The sequence below is a fragment of the Xenopus laevis genome, chromosome 3S (genome assembly GCF_017654675.1).
Source record: "Xenopus laevis strain J_2021 chromosome 3S, Xenopus_laevis_v10.1, whole genome shotgun sequence".
NCBI lineage: Eukaryota > Metazoa > Chordata > Amphibia > Anura > Pipidae > Xenopus > Xenopus laevis.
In genome coordinates this window covers 10578542-10591931 of record NC_054376.1, presented here as the reverse complement: position 1 = coordinate 10591931, position 13390 = coordinate 10578542, and the positions used below count along the sequence as shown (strand labels likewise).

Sequence of the window (13390 nt, the reverse complement as noted above, 5' to 3'; positions counted from 1 at the left end):
ATCTCCCGAATCTGACCGTGTGTCTCTGCCCTTACCAGTGCAGGGCAACCCTACATAATATTATCATTAATTTTAAACACTTTAATTTTTTGGTGTTTCTGTTCTTTCAACACTTGATAATAATCATAGGCCAAAAGGGCTTCATTACTTAACACACAAAGCGATTTTCTTTTAAATACAGAAAACTATTAACTCCCCTAACATGAAGCCAACCCTTATGTGCACTTTTATGCATGTGAAGTCTTCCACTGCTCAACATTAACTTGTATTTGAAAATGAATCAGAGCTGGGGGACATGCTACTCGTTGCATCCCACTGACCGTAATGGGTGGCAATAAGATGCAATTTGGATCAGGTGACTAATTTGCCCTTTTGTCTTCCCTTATCAGACCAGTCATTTGTGGACAGTGGCAAGTTCCTCAGTGCAGGCTCTCTGCAGGGCTTGGCCTTCTCCTGAAGTATGTGACCAATTCTTCCGCCTTTATTGTGCTGTCGTGTTTCTGTGTTCTGTCCTTGTCTATTTGCTTAGGAATGGGGCATTTGATTGATATTAGTATTAAATGAGTAGACTATATGAGCAATATCAGCTAAACTACCCTTAAGGACCACCGAGCACTGAGATTTGAGTGTTCAGTCCTGTCTCTAGTGCAGACAACTAGCCATTGAATAGGTTACTTGAGTTACATTTAGTCAATTATAAATTGACCAATGAAGCTTCATTCAATCCCACCCTAAATCTCTGCCAATCGTTTTCAAGATTTATGAGATCCCTCTAAATCTCCCACAATGTTCACAGCAAATCTCAGCCAATCACATCCTAGTTTCAAGAGATTATGGTCATCCTGGGTCCACCAGATGACTCCCAGTTGCTTCTTAGGCCCATTAGTTCTCTGACAGTCAAAGACTAAGCTCAGCATTTATGAGGTAGTCTCAGCTCAAGGCAGCCATAGACTAGTATGCTTTCCAGCTGATTGGTGTTTGGTCCTTTCTTATTGTTCCAATTGTTTTGCAATTATCAGTACAGCAGGAAGTGAAGAGGAGCTACGGCTAGTGTGATTATGATTTTCAGAGAGAACTACAGAACTGTCTACAGAAGGGATCCCCAACCTTTTGAACCGTGAGCAACATTCAGTAGTAAAAGGAGTTGGGGAGCAACATTCAGAAGTAGGAGTTTGGGAGCAACACTAGCAAGAAAAATGTTCTTCGAGTACCAAATAAGCGCTGTGATCGGCCATTTGGTAGCCTCTATGTGGATTGTCAACTTACATTGAGGCTCTGTTTGGCAGTACACCTGGTTTTTATAGAACCAAAACTTGCCTCCAAGCCTGGAATTTGAAAATAAGCACCTGATTTGAGGCCACTGGGAGCAACATCCAAGGGGTTGGAGAGCAACATGTTACTCACGAGCTACTGGTTGGGGATCACTGGTCTACAGGCACAAGCCAAATGACTAGGACAAATATGCACATGGTTTCGAACCACTATATTTAGACAGAAAAGCATCAGGACATACTTCAAAAGAGTATTTTTGCTTGTTACATCTAGTCCTAGTCTTGTCTTTGTGTGTATGTTATCAAGATCTCCTCTTCCATTAACTCTGCATGACATCATTGATTACTTCACTGCAACATCATCGCCTGGACTCATTGGAATGCAAATGTATCAGGGAGTAGTTAGCTGATTGTTTAAATCATATGCAAAATGTATTTGCCTGGTGTTAGAACAGGACTAGGTATTCCCAAGGCTGTGAGATCCATGTGACGTGTATGAATATTTAGAATTGATGCCAAGCAGTCAATGAAATATCAAAATACCTAATATTTCTTGTGTTTATTGGTCAAAATTAATTGTGCCTATAGTCTATGTTTGAGCACCACATTGCTCTCAGCAAGAGCCTTTGTTGTCACCAGTTCCCTTGTGTAGAAGATGATGACATTAACAGGCTGAACCTTCAGAAGTGCTTTTATACCACGTGTGCTGCAAGTTATGGGGTGGGGGGTCCATATAAAGGACAAATTGTCACAAAGACTGACAAATCTAACAAATGTTATGAGTGGTCTCAATTATGGTGAGGAGTTGGCTACGTTGGGTTATTGCACTTGTGAAGAAGCCTTTAAAGGGCATGTAAAGGCAAAAAAATAAAATACTATCTTTACTTTCTTTAATGAAAAAGAAACCTATCTCAAATATACTTTAATTACAATATGTGTACCGTTTTTATAAGAAACCTGATCGTCTGCAGTGAAATTCTCCATTTACTGCTGTGGGATTGTCAGACGGTCCCTAACTGCTCTGCAGGGAAACAATCATACTTATGAACAGCAGGGGGAGCCCCCGCCTTACTTCCCAGCCATGCAGAACTCAAGCAGCTTTGTTTGTTTCCCTGTAGAGCAGTCGGCGACTGTGTAGAGATTTGTATTGGATTTTATTTTTGCCTTTACATCCCCTTTACTGTTGACAACTCCAGCTGCAGGGACAAAGATCATGGAGCCAGATTTAAAGAGATAAACTGGCATTCTATTTGGAGGATTATTTTGCTGCAGCCACTGGTTCTGCAGAGAGTTGGAGAAAGTTTGTATTAAACAATACAAAAACTATAAAATCCACATTAGATTACATGACAACACAGGACCCAGTGCAGTCTGTATATTCTGATTATTAATCAGTCGTGCTGTATTGGCTTCTGGCAGATATTATTTGACTTGTGCTGTTTTGATAATTTATGACGATCCCTAAGCAGCCCAGACCACACTGAGCATGTGCACAGTCTTGGTCTTGCAAAGATGTTTAACAAAATTACAAGATGGTGACCCCCTGTGGCCAACTTAAAAAGCATAAATCATTTGTTTTATTAGGCTTGTGGTGCAGTAAGTTCATGTCTATGTTTAGTATACAAAGTACAGTATTTGTAGCCTTTTTCTATTTTAGAATTTAGTTGCCCTTTAAAGGGAATAAATATCAGAGATTATACTCTATGTTTTATGGAACAAAATTAATCCAGGGCCTGGTGCCAATGTCTTTGTGGAGTAAGAAAATAATAGTTAAGTTAAAGGCAGCTACATGTGGCTATTTAGCACCTCACTTGTCAAATATCCAAATTGTCAGGCAATTTGTATATATACAAATAATGCTTTTGTTTTTTATATGATTGCCCATTTTCTCCAGATATGGGGGTTCTCTGGCAGAGGATTGCATTTGAGATGTCTATTAGGCTTTACTTTTGAGTGTTAAGGTTTATTGTCAAATATTACCCTTTGTTTCACTTTCGGAGGGTCACAATCTTACATGTAGGTTATCCTTTAAACATTGTGTGGCTGATCTAGCATAAGGTTATGGATGCATTAATGGTCTCACATATAGATTTAGATTTTGAAGCTGTCCATATCTATACCTGAAGGCTATTAACATAAAAAGCCCAGGCATCTGAATATACAAATATCTTCATCTCATCCCTCAAGCACCCTTTATTAGGGCAGAAGGCACCACCAGAACCATGACTTTGTTAGAGGTATAACCCCCCACAATACAACAATGATATTAAGAATTGGGCACCACACAGATTTAAGTCCATCAAAGCAGAAAAATATCAATATTAAGCAAAGACATTGCTTACCAAGGGCACCTCCGTATCTCTATTTATACACAAGAGACCAACTAGAAGCTTCTCCATAGATATGTATTTTTTGGCCACTAGGGGTTCTGTTTTTATGCATTTAATGGCAAGGCAAGCAAATCGTGCTTTTGATAAACTATTTTTTCCATTTAATCCCTATTTAAAGGGGATAAATACATTTATGACTAATAAGAGTATGCCCAATAGGAGAAAATATAATTCTAAAAACCTTTCCAATATGCATTTATTACATATTTTCAGTGCTTTCAATGTTATGTGTAATTGATACTGAAAGCTGTATCCGTGTCCATTGACTTTTGGAACGATGTTGCAGTTCTCCTTTAGCAAAGCCAGGTCTGTTAATCAGAGGCTTCTGTTACATTGTTTCAAACTTCACAACTAACAGGGCGGAGAACAGAAATGGAGCGACAGATGCTGCTTTTAATTGCAAATTTATCTACAAATAATGGTTATACCATCGAAAATATTCAATGAATGTATATTAGAAAGTTGATGAGCATCCCATTTTATTTCATTAGGCATCATTGAATTTTTGGGTTGGCATTGCTTTTAAATTAAAATAAATCAACCAAAACTTGCTAACACATTTAATCTTTACTCACGCATTCTCTCTCTGCAGTGCTTTGAGGATGTTATTGTTTGCCTGCAGGCCCATCTGGCACACGAGGGGGCATTATTTATCCGAATTGATCTGACTTTTTTTAATGAAAAAAGCCCAACCAAACTAGAATCCACAATTGGACCTTATTTATTATTTTAAAAGCATGATTATTTCTGACTTTTTCCCGAAACGTTGGAAATTTTGGGATTTATAGTCGGATTTTCAGGCTAATTCCAGTGCAGACCACAGAAACTTCCAAATAGGATATCCCAAATCCCATTGACTTATATAAAACCTCGGCAGGTCTGAGATGCCGGATTTTCAGATACTAACTTTTTCCATCCTCAGGGTTATCGAAAAAAAGTTCCCCTAAAGAAACGGACTTTATGGTTAAAAAAACATAAATTTTTCAAGTTTTTGGCATCCGGACTTTAAAGGGATACTGTCATCAGAAAACATGTTTTTTTCAAAACACATCAGTTATCAGAATTCTGCAATGAAATCCATTTCTCAAAAGAGCAAACAGATTTTTTTATATTTAATTTTGAAATCTGACATGGGGAATCTGACATGGGGCTAGACATTTTGTCAATTTCCCAGCTGCCCCCAGTCATGTGACTTGTGCCTGCACTTTAGGAGAGAAATGCTTTCTGGCAGGCTGCTGTTTTCCCTTCTCAATGTAACTGAATGTGTCTCAGTGGGACATGGGTTTTTACTATTGAGTGTTGTTCTTAGATCTACCAGGCAGCTGTTAACTTGTGTTAGGGAGCTGCTATCTGGTTTGGCTGCTGGAGGGAAAAAGGGAGGGGGTGATATCACTCCAACTTGCATTACAGCAGTAAAGAGTGATTGAAGTTTATCAGAGCACAAGTCACATGACTTGGGGCAGCTGGGAAATTGACAAGATGTCTAGCCCCATGTCAGATTTCAAAATTGAATATAAAAAAATCTGTTTGCTCTTTTGAGAAATGGATTTCAGTGCAGAATTCTGCTGGAGCAGCACTATTAACTGATTCATTTTGAAAAAAATTTTTTTTCCCATGACAGTATCCCTTTAATAAATAACCCCCTAAGTGTTAAGCAGAGCATTTTATTCCCAGGAAGCCTCAGTGTTTTAGGCACAAATGACAAATTACTCTTCTGCTTTGCACAACAATGTTTAGATATTGGATCATATGATTTGCACATAAGGCAATTTTGTGGGTAGATAAACCTATTTCTGTTCTCCGCTACTTTCATGCAACAAACCATTAATAACCCCAGACATGTTGGTTTCACCAAAGACATTTCCCCTTAAAAAGCACTGTGAAAAATGTCCTTGTCTCACACACCCCTCTCTGTTTCTCCCCAGCTATCTCTGGAATGATTGCACCTCCCATGTGAAAAAATCATATCTGCATCTCACCTGGGGGTCCACTGCTGGAGGAACATGCCTCTTGACTTTGAGAAGATCTCTTTTTTTTTTTCTCTCTCTCTGCCCGAGAGCAACTTTTACTCAAGCCTCAGGAACCAAGAACTGCGGATTTAGACAGTAGCAGTTGTTTAGCAAAATACAAAAGGAAAAAAAAAAAACGTGTTAAAAAGGGACTGGGGCTACCAATTTGTGATAGAATATTCTTTGTTGGACAAGATCATTTGCAAGTGAGAAGATCGTTTGAACATTTTCATAACCATAATTCACATAGCCAGGAACTTGGATGAAGAATTTAGCAACTTGGCCCACATATCTGGTCATAGGATGGCTCATCATTGATATGGCAACGTCCCTCAGTAGAATGGCAGAAGCGTTGTGAGAACAAAACCAACTTTTTTTGCAATGTGTTTTGTAATATTACTTTGAACTGATCAAATGTTTCTAAGAGGCTGCGATGGAGGACCTGAAATGGGTTTGGGACCAAGTATCCTACACCTACACCTCCTGCATCTCCTGTATTCGTATGCGAAGGTTATGTGCCATAATCGGGTCAAACCTTTGCCTCTGGAACTAGAATCGGAATCACTTTTCTGTACGTTTTTTTTTTCTTTGCTTATCCATGGTTTTCCACTTTCTCACATTTTCTACAGGGGCTTTAGTCGCTGCAACTGGGGGTCATCAAATCCAGATCCAAAATCAGCTCCATAAGTCAGTATGTTTTCTCTCTCCTTCTTGACCTACCACTTCTTCCAAGCTCTTCCTTTGCTCCACTACTACAGCATTCCATCCTTCTTCCAGTTCCCTGCAACCCAAGTGCAATTGGCTAAAGAACAATAGCGGTTGTTGGTTTTTTTTTTAATTTAAGATATAAGTTAGTCACAGCTTCTGGGCTTTGGGAATTAAAAAAAAAAGCACAACATTTGATAATGGGACACTTAACACTTATAATATTGGCCTGTATTTGAGTATTTAGCTTTCTCTTTGCTTGAGGGTCATATTAGCTGGTGCATTTTGTCTAAGGGTTCATGAATGACTTGGGAAGGTAATTCATTTATTTGTTTCCCAAAGCTACTCCTGATTGGAGAAGAATACCCTGGCCTTACAAATTCCATTTTCGGATGAATCCATTAAGGTGCTTATAGGGGTTTAGAGGGGCAGTTCACCTTCAAAAAATACATTGTTTCAAAATTTGACCACAAATAGTGACTTTCTCAGATTGGTTTGCATTTTTATTTTTTACAGTTTTTCTAAAATTTTAGTAAAAATTATTTAGTCAACCTAACACTATGGCATCTTGGCAGATTTTGGGTGGTGTTAACATTACTTTCAAGTCACGTCGAAAACTATATTTCTGGACCAGACCAACAAAATGTGTGTAGTCTATTCCCCAAGGGTCCCCAATGTCTATTATACAACCAGGGTGGAGAGCCTTTGGGTGCAGTTGGCCATGCGAATCACCAAAACTTACTCGTTTCATTTGACACTTAGGGTCCCCAACAGTCATGGGGTCTGCTTGCTCTACAATAACACAACTAGAACAGAGAATTACAACAGCCCTCGGCACAAAGGTCAAACAACCTCCTCCAGCAAAGAAAAAGACTATCCACATCCAAATATCCCATCCCCTTCACTCTCGTACTCTCTTTCTAGTTATAAATAATGTTGACTATTTTGTGACTTTTTTTTGCCAAAGTTGTTCTATTTATACGAAAAAAAACAAAAAACTTTCCAACTTGTGTTTCTGCCAATAGTCAGAAAGGGACATAACGCTGCCTCGCGCATCACAGCGAGTGAACAAACATAGGGACAGAATCAACGCCGATGTCTTGTTTTTAATAGGGGGATTTTGTAAAATATCCATATAAATAAGGTATTTATCTCTGGAATTTGTACAGCTCTTGCCCAATTTATTTTATTGTGTACGTTACAATGTGAAAAGTGCCGAGTTTGTTATAATTTCCTGTTGTTAATGTCATGCTTGATGAACAAAAAAAAGGGGGGTTTTTTTTTTTTTTGCTTTTTTTAATTTTCCTTTTTCACACAACATTGAAACAAATTTCCATTTCTTTATTTGCCACCTGAAATGACTTGTCTTTTTATTTTATTACTTGAAACGTTTCTAGCTTTGGTTTTTGTCTTCCGGTTGGTGGAACGAATTATGGATGTTTTCTCTCCCTTGTGATGTTTTTTTTTTTTTTTCTCATTGGTGCATTCACTTTTGTCCATGAATCTCAGCCCCTGCCCTGAGGGTAGGCGAACTGTAAACCTCTTAATGTTGTTGAACTACAATGAATTCTGGGAATTGTAGTTCTAGCACATAAGGAGGGGCTAGATTGCTCATGATTACTACATTTCTATCCAAAAAATACAGACGCAAAGGGGAAAATACATACAATTGATGAAGGATGATGTTCACTGGCAGCCATATTGTGTAGGCATAGTTCCACTACTTCATAAAACTATTCCACTGAATGACCTAGTTCTCCAGCAGCCTAAACTGATGATGCAAAAAAATATTCCATTCCAAAATATAGCCATTTTGCTGTTATCTAACATAGGAAGTATATTGTATACTGTATTTAAACATGAGACGTGTGGACAAAGTGCCATGTAGATGTTCCCCCCTAAGCTTTCAGGCACTGCCCCCCTCCCCTAGATGTGCTTTAGTGTAGAAAAAATAAAAAAAACTCTTACCCTTAAATGCAGAGAAGCACAGCTGAGCTCCCGGTCACCATCTTCTAGCTTTTTGTATAGTCTTTGGGTCTTTTAGCTTCTCTACATTTAAGGGTGAGAATTTTTTTTTAAAGGGAGGATGCCTGGAAGCTTAGGGGGAGCTTTCAGTAGGAGGTTAGTTCTCATTTAAAAGGCCACTAGGGTTCCCATCCCTGATGTTGTTGGACTTTAGCTCCCAGCATGCTTTACCCTTGATTATATGTTTTGATTGAATGAGATGGTGACCCATGAAGCATCCAATTGACCCGATGTGGTCACGGTCCCTGCAATTGACTTTGTAGCTGGTTCAAACATCTGGACCAGCATTAAAGTTCCTATGTAACCATTAAACAGCACTAAGACATACAGTGGTGTCCAGTTGTCAGGTCAAGTCTATGCCAGATTGGTAAAATCTGACCATGTACAAGGCCAAACCATGTGATCCAACCATTTGGCTACAAAAAGCCAAAGTGGAACATACATAGGATCATTGGCCAACCTGAAGTAGAGTTGTGTCCCTACTAGTCACCCAATTGTGCAGCAGCTCAATCCCAAAATGGCCAAACAGCATGTAGGCCACTCTTCTTCTTAAAGACATCATTCTTTCCTCTCTTCTACTTTGCATGACTAACCATAAATGGCAGCCTTCATCTGACATGAATAGTACAAAGTTTTACTCACATTCCTTTACAATCAATGTCCACCTTCTGCTGAGTGTCCTGGTACCCACTGCTTGAGTTCTAGACTCTCTGCACCCCTTACCCATAAGTTGGCAATAGAGTCTTCTAGCCCAGCCCATTGCTTGAGTTATAGACTCCTCGCCCCATACCCTTTAAGCTGCCATAAATTCACCAAAAGTGTCAAAGTGATTACCATCAAAGTCATCCCAGATTTTGCTGCCCGACAAGCTTTACCATATGCATTAACATATCTCCCAACTGTCACGTTTTCAGGGGGACAGTCCTGCTTTTGGCAGCTCAACCCACAATCCCTCAGTTCTACTGAAAAGTGTCAACTTTCTCTGCACTGAACAGCCAGAAACAGATACAAAGTTTGTAACTTAATTAGCTTTTGGCAGAGAGCTAAGAATAGCCACCAGGTGCAACTATACTTTTGTAACAATTTTGAGATAAGCAACTAAGTAATTGTAACAATTTAGATAAACAGGTCTCTTGGGAGAAGTTAGACTCACAGCTTAAAGGGCAATCCACCTTCATTAGCAAAACTGTAATAACTGGAAATATGTTCAAACTTTCATAACCTGCCAAATGCGGCAACTTTTTTTCCCCCTCTTTTTATTTCCAAAATGTTGGGAGATATGCAGTAGTATAGAGTGCATGGCTAAATCATTTCCTAAAAGACCAGTGTTGTTACTTATCCTTTGTCCCATCAGTACAGCACCATAAGTCTATCAGGATCAATAGGATAAAGCCAGCTGCTTCGTGGCAGCACCCATGCAAGGATTTGTGGATAAGACCGAATTCAATTAAAGGTGGATTAAAGGCACAAATTTACTTGGCAAAGACAATCTGGGGCAGCTTAATAAAGGATTCAGATATACATGTCAGGACCAAAAAATATAGTCTTTGCTTCAACATAATTTCATATTTTATCCAATCCACCAGTGAGGTTAATTAAGCAATTGTGTGTTATATTGATCAGCCCTAAATAACAGCCATGACTTATTCAGAGAAACAAAGAGAATTTATGAAGCCGGTAAATATTATAAGTAACGGATAGCACACCCAGTTAGAAAAATACATTTATTACAAAAAAGAAAAAATTTAACAAAAATGACAAACTAATATTGGTGAGCCCAACGCGTTTTGACCTTAAGGGTCTTCCTCAGGGGCACAAATGATCACATTTTTTGATTATTTGTGCCCCTGAGGAAGACTATAAAAGGGATACTGTCATGGGAAAAAAAATGTTTTCAAAATTAATCAGTTAATAGTGCTGCTTCAGCAGAATTCTGCACTGAAATCCATTTCTCAAGAGAGCAAACAGATTTTTTTTATATTCAATTTTGAAATCTGACATGGGGCTAGACATATTGTCAATTTCCCAGCTGCTCCAAGTCATGTGACTTGTGCTCTGATAAACTTCAATCACTCTTTACTGCTATACTGCAAGTTGGAGTGATATCACCCCTTCCCTTTCCCCCCCAGCAGCCAAACAAAAGAACAATGGGAAGGTAACCAGATAGCAGCTCTCTAACAGCTGCCTGGTAGATCTAAGAACACTCAATAGTAAAAACCCATGTCTCACTGAGACACATTCAGTTACATTGAGAAGGAAAAACAGCAGCCTGCCAGAAAGCATTTCTCTCCTAAAGTGCAGGCACAAGTCACATGACCAGGGGCAGCTGGGAAATTGACAAAATGTCTAGCCCCATGTCAGATTTCAAAATTGAATATAAAAAAAATCTGTTTGCTCTTTTGAGAAATGGATTTCAGTGCAGAATTCTGCTGGAGTAGCACTATTAACTGATGCGTTTTGAAAAAAACATGTTTTCCGATGACAGGATCCCTTTAAGGTTGAAACGCATTGGGCTCACCAATATTTGTCTGTCATTTTTGTTTCTTTTTTGTAATAAATGTATTTTTCTAACTGGGTGTGCTATCCGTTACTTATAATATTTAGCAGTTAGATTTGGAGACCCTCATGGGGAGTCCCCTATGGATTAGCACCCCGCATTTTGAGGGTGTGCGCCTTCTCTCTTAACTTTGTATATAATTTATGAAGCAGAGATTGATGTTTTTGTCAATCAGTGCAAGAAGTCATAATAAACAGGACATGACCTCATCCCAGCCTGCAGGAATATTGCTGAAGAAAACTGGAAGCAAAGAGCAGTATGAAACATTTAAACCAATGGTACAAAATGCATGGCTTTAAACAGACAAAGAGTGGACAAAATATAGTCTCCGCCATCTCCAAGATTGGACTTGTTTATAACAGTACTGTGGGTGCCCAAAGAACCTCCATGTTGTTTTGTTTTTATGCATTAGTAGGTACCAAGCACCTTCAGTAAATAGTGCACCAAATGGGAAGCACAAAAGTGAATGCACCGAACTTGGGGTAGGGGTCAATGCGGGGGGTCTACATGTGCATGTTTCATAGAATGTGGGGAGGGTGTTTTTATAGAAGAGCAACTTCCCATTTCCCTCGAACATTTACCGACTCCTTCACTCAAATAGAAACCAGCAGATTGAATGCCTTAACAATGCAAGTCATGCTCATCCATCAAAACAGAAAAGCACAAGAGAAAGATGTGTTCATATTTTAATGTCGAGGTTCCCTCCTTCCCCGTTTCTGTGTTAAAAAAAACCCAATGTCTCGGGCATGAATGGGGTGAATTCTTCTCTGTAAAAAGATAATGTGTTTGCGAGGAAAAAAGTGGGATACTGGAAGAAAAATTATAACGTGACACTTTATTGGTATGAATCAAAATGGCAGCACTTTGTGGTTTTAAGGAAGGGCGGAGAGGGCCACAGCTTGAGAAGGGGCTAGAAAATGCCTTGGTAAGAATACAAGCTCAGAGCCAAACCCCAGAAGCAAGTGTTATTGTGGGGTCTCAATAAATGACCCTTAAAGTCATGGTATTTCCAGAGACAAATTTGCCAAGGGCCACAGAACAAAGAAGACTACAGTTCTGGATTGTATAGGTCGTAGAATAGGTCATAGAATAGTTCTCTCTTCTTACCTTCATTTGATATCTCTTTGGCGTCCAGTCAAAAATAGGAAAGGAGGTTTCACAATCAGCATAGAGATAGGTTCTTTACTGTCAGGGCAGTCAAGTTCTGGAATTCCTCCCTAGGGAGATGATTATCAGTACAATTCAATAGGGAACAATTTTAAGCAAATTGTAGAAAATATAAGAATAAATGTATAATTTGTGCTTTTCCAAAGGGTGTTTCTGGACAACATTCTAACTGCCCTCACCAGGACAATAACTTCTCTCCGTTCCTTAACCCCAGCCCTAAACACTTTGTTTTGCCTTCCTCATCCACAGTCCTTTGTGTTTTTTATTCTCTGCTGGCTTTGACTTTAGGCCATTCGAATCTACAAGGGAAGTGATTGAGCTCAGGGGAAGGTATATCCTAAACCCCGCCTGCGAGGAACCTAGCTCCTCCCAGTACTCATGTCTTTCTTTCTCTCTCTCTCTCTATTCTGTGGATCCATAGACATTCCACTGCAAGGTTGCTGTGTTTATGATACAGCCAATACTGCATTATAGGGACTCGATGTCAAAAACCCCATGTGACTGTTTTAGTACAGGGCCCTCTTTCCTCATGTATATCCAACTAAAAGCAACAAGCTAAACCCTTTGCATTTTATCCTATGTATGAATCTCACCTTTTAAATAGGAGCACTGTACAGTTCTAATGAATGCATAGAGACTCTTCTAATTTTTTTGCTAAAGATTCAACCTGTAAAAAGAACTTTTGGACTTTCACAATATTTAATTAAAGTTCCTTCCTGTCTGTGTCTCTTGCCTCTTACTCTCCAATTCATTTCCACCTGTTCATAGAGAAGATTTGAAATCACTTATGTGTTATTGCTTAGTACAGGGAATACCTATGCTGCCATAGTTTTATGGGATCACTCTGTACAGGCTATGAGCAAACTTAGGGGACTGTTCCTGCTGAATTGTGCTTAGTACAGAGTAATACCTATGCTGCCATAGTTTTATGGGATCTCTCTGTACAGACTGAGCAAACTTAGGGACTGTTCCTGCTGAATTGTGCTTAGTACAGGGGAATACCTAGGCTGCCATAATTTTATGGGATCACTCTGTACAGACTATAAACAAATTTAGGGGCTGTTCCTGCTGAATTGTGCTTAGAACAGGGAATACCTATGCTGTCATAGTTTTATGGGATCTCTCTGTACAGACTATGAGCAAACTTAGGGACTGTTCCTGCTGAATTGTGCTTAGTACAGGGGAATACCTATGCTGCCATAGTTTTATGGGATCTCTCTGTACAGACTATGAGCAAACTTAGGGACTGTTCCTGCTGAATTGTGC

General features: G+C 39.2%; 1 protein-coding gene across 4 annotated transcripts in view; it reads left to right on the top strand.

Annotated features, from left to right (window-relative positions):
- The window catches only part of LOC108712602 (transcription factor COE1), a 280326-nt gene extending 273484 nt beyond the window's left edge, over positions 1-6842 (top strand). For 2 of the 4 annotated variants that reach the window (XM_018254886.2, XM_018254885.2), the window contains exons 16-17: positions 390-458; positions 5587-6842. In XM_018254886.2, coding sequence (XP_018110375.1) covers positions 390-457 — 68 coding nt within the window. In that variant the 3' untranslated portion in view covers position 458; positions 5587-6842. The remainder of the gene's footprint in view (positions 1-389; positions 459-5586) is intronic. The other 2 variants (XM_018254888.2, XM_018254887.2) reach the window with 1 other exon arrangement.
- The last annotated feature ends 6548 nt before the right edge of the window (positions 6843-13390 follow it).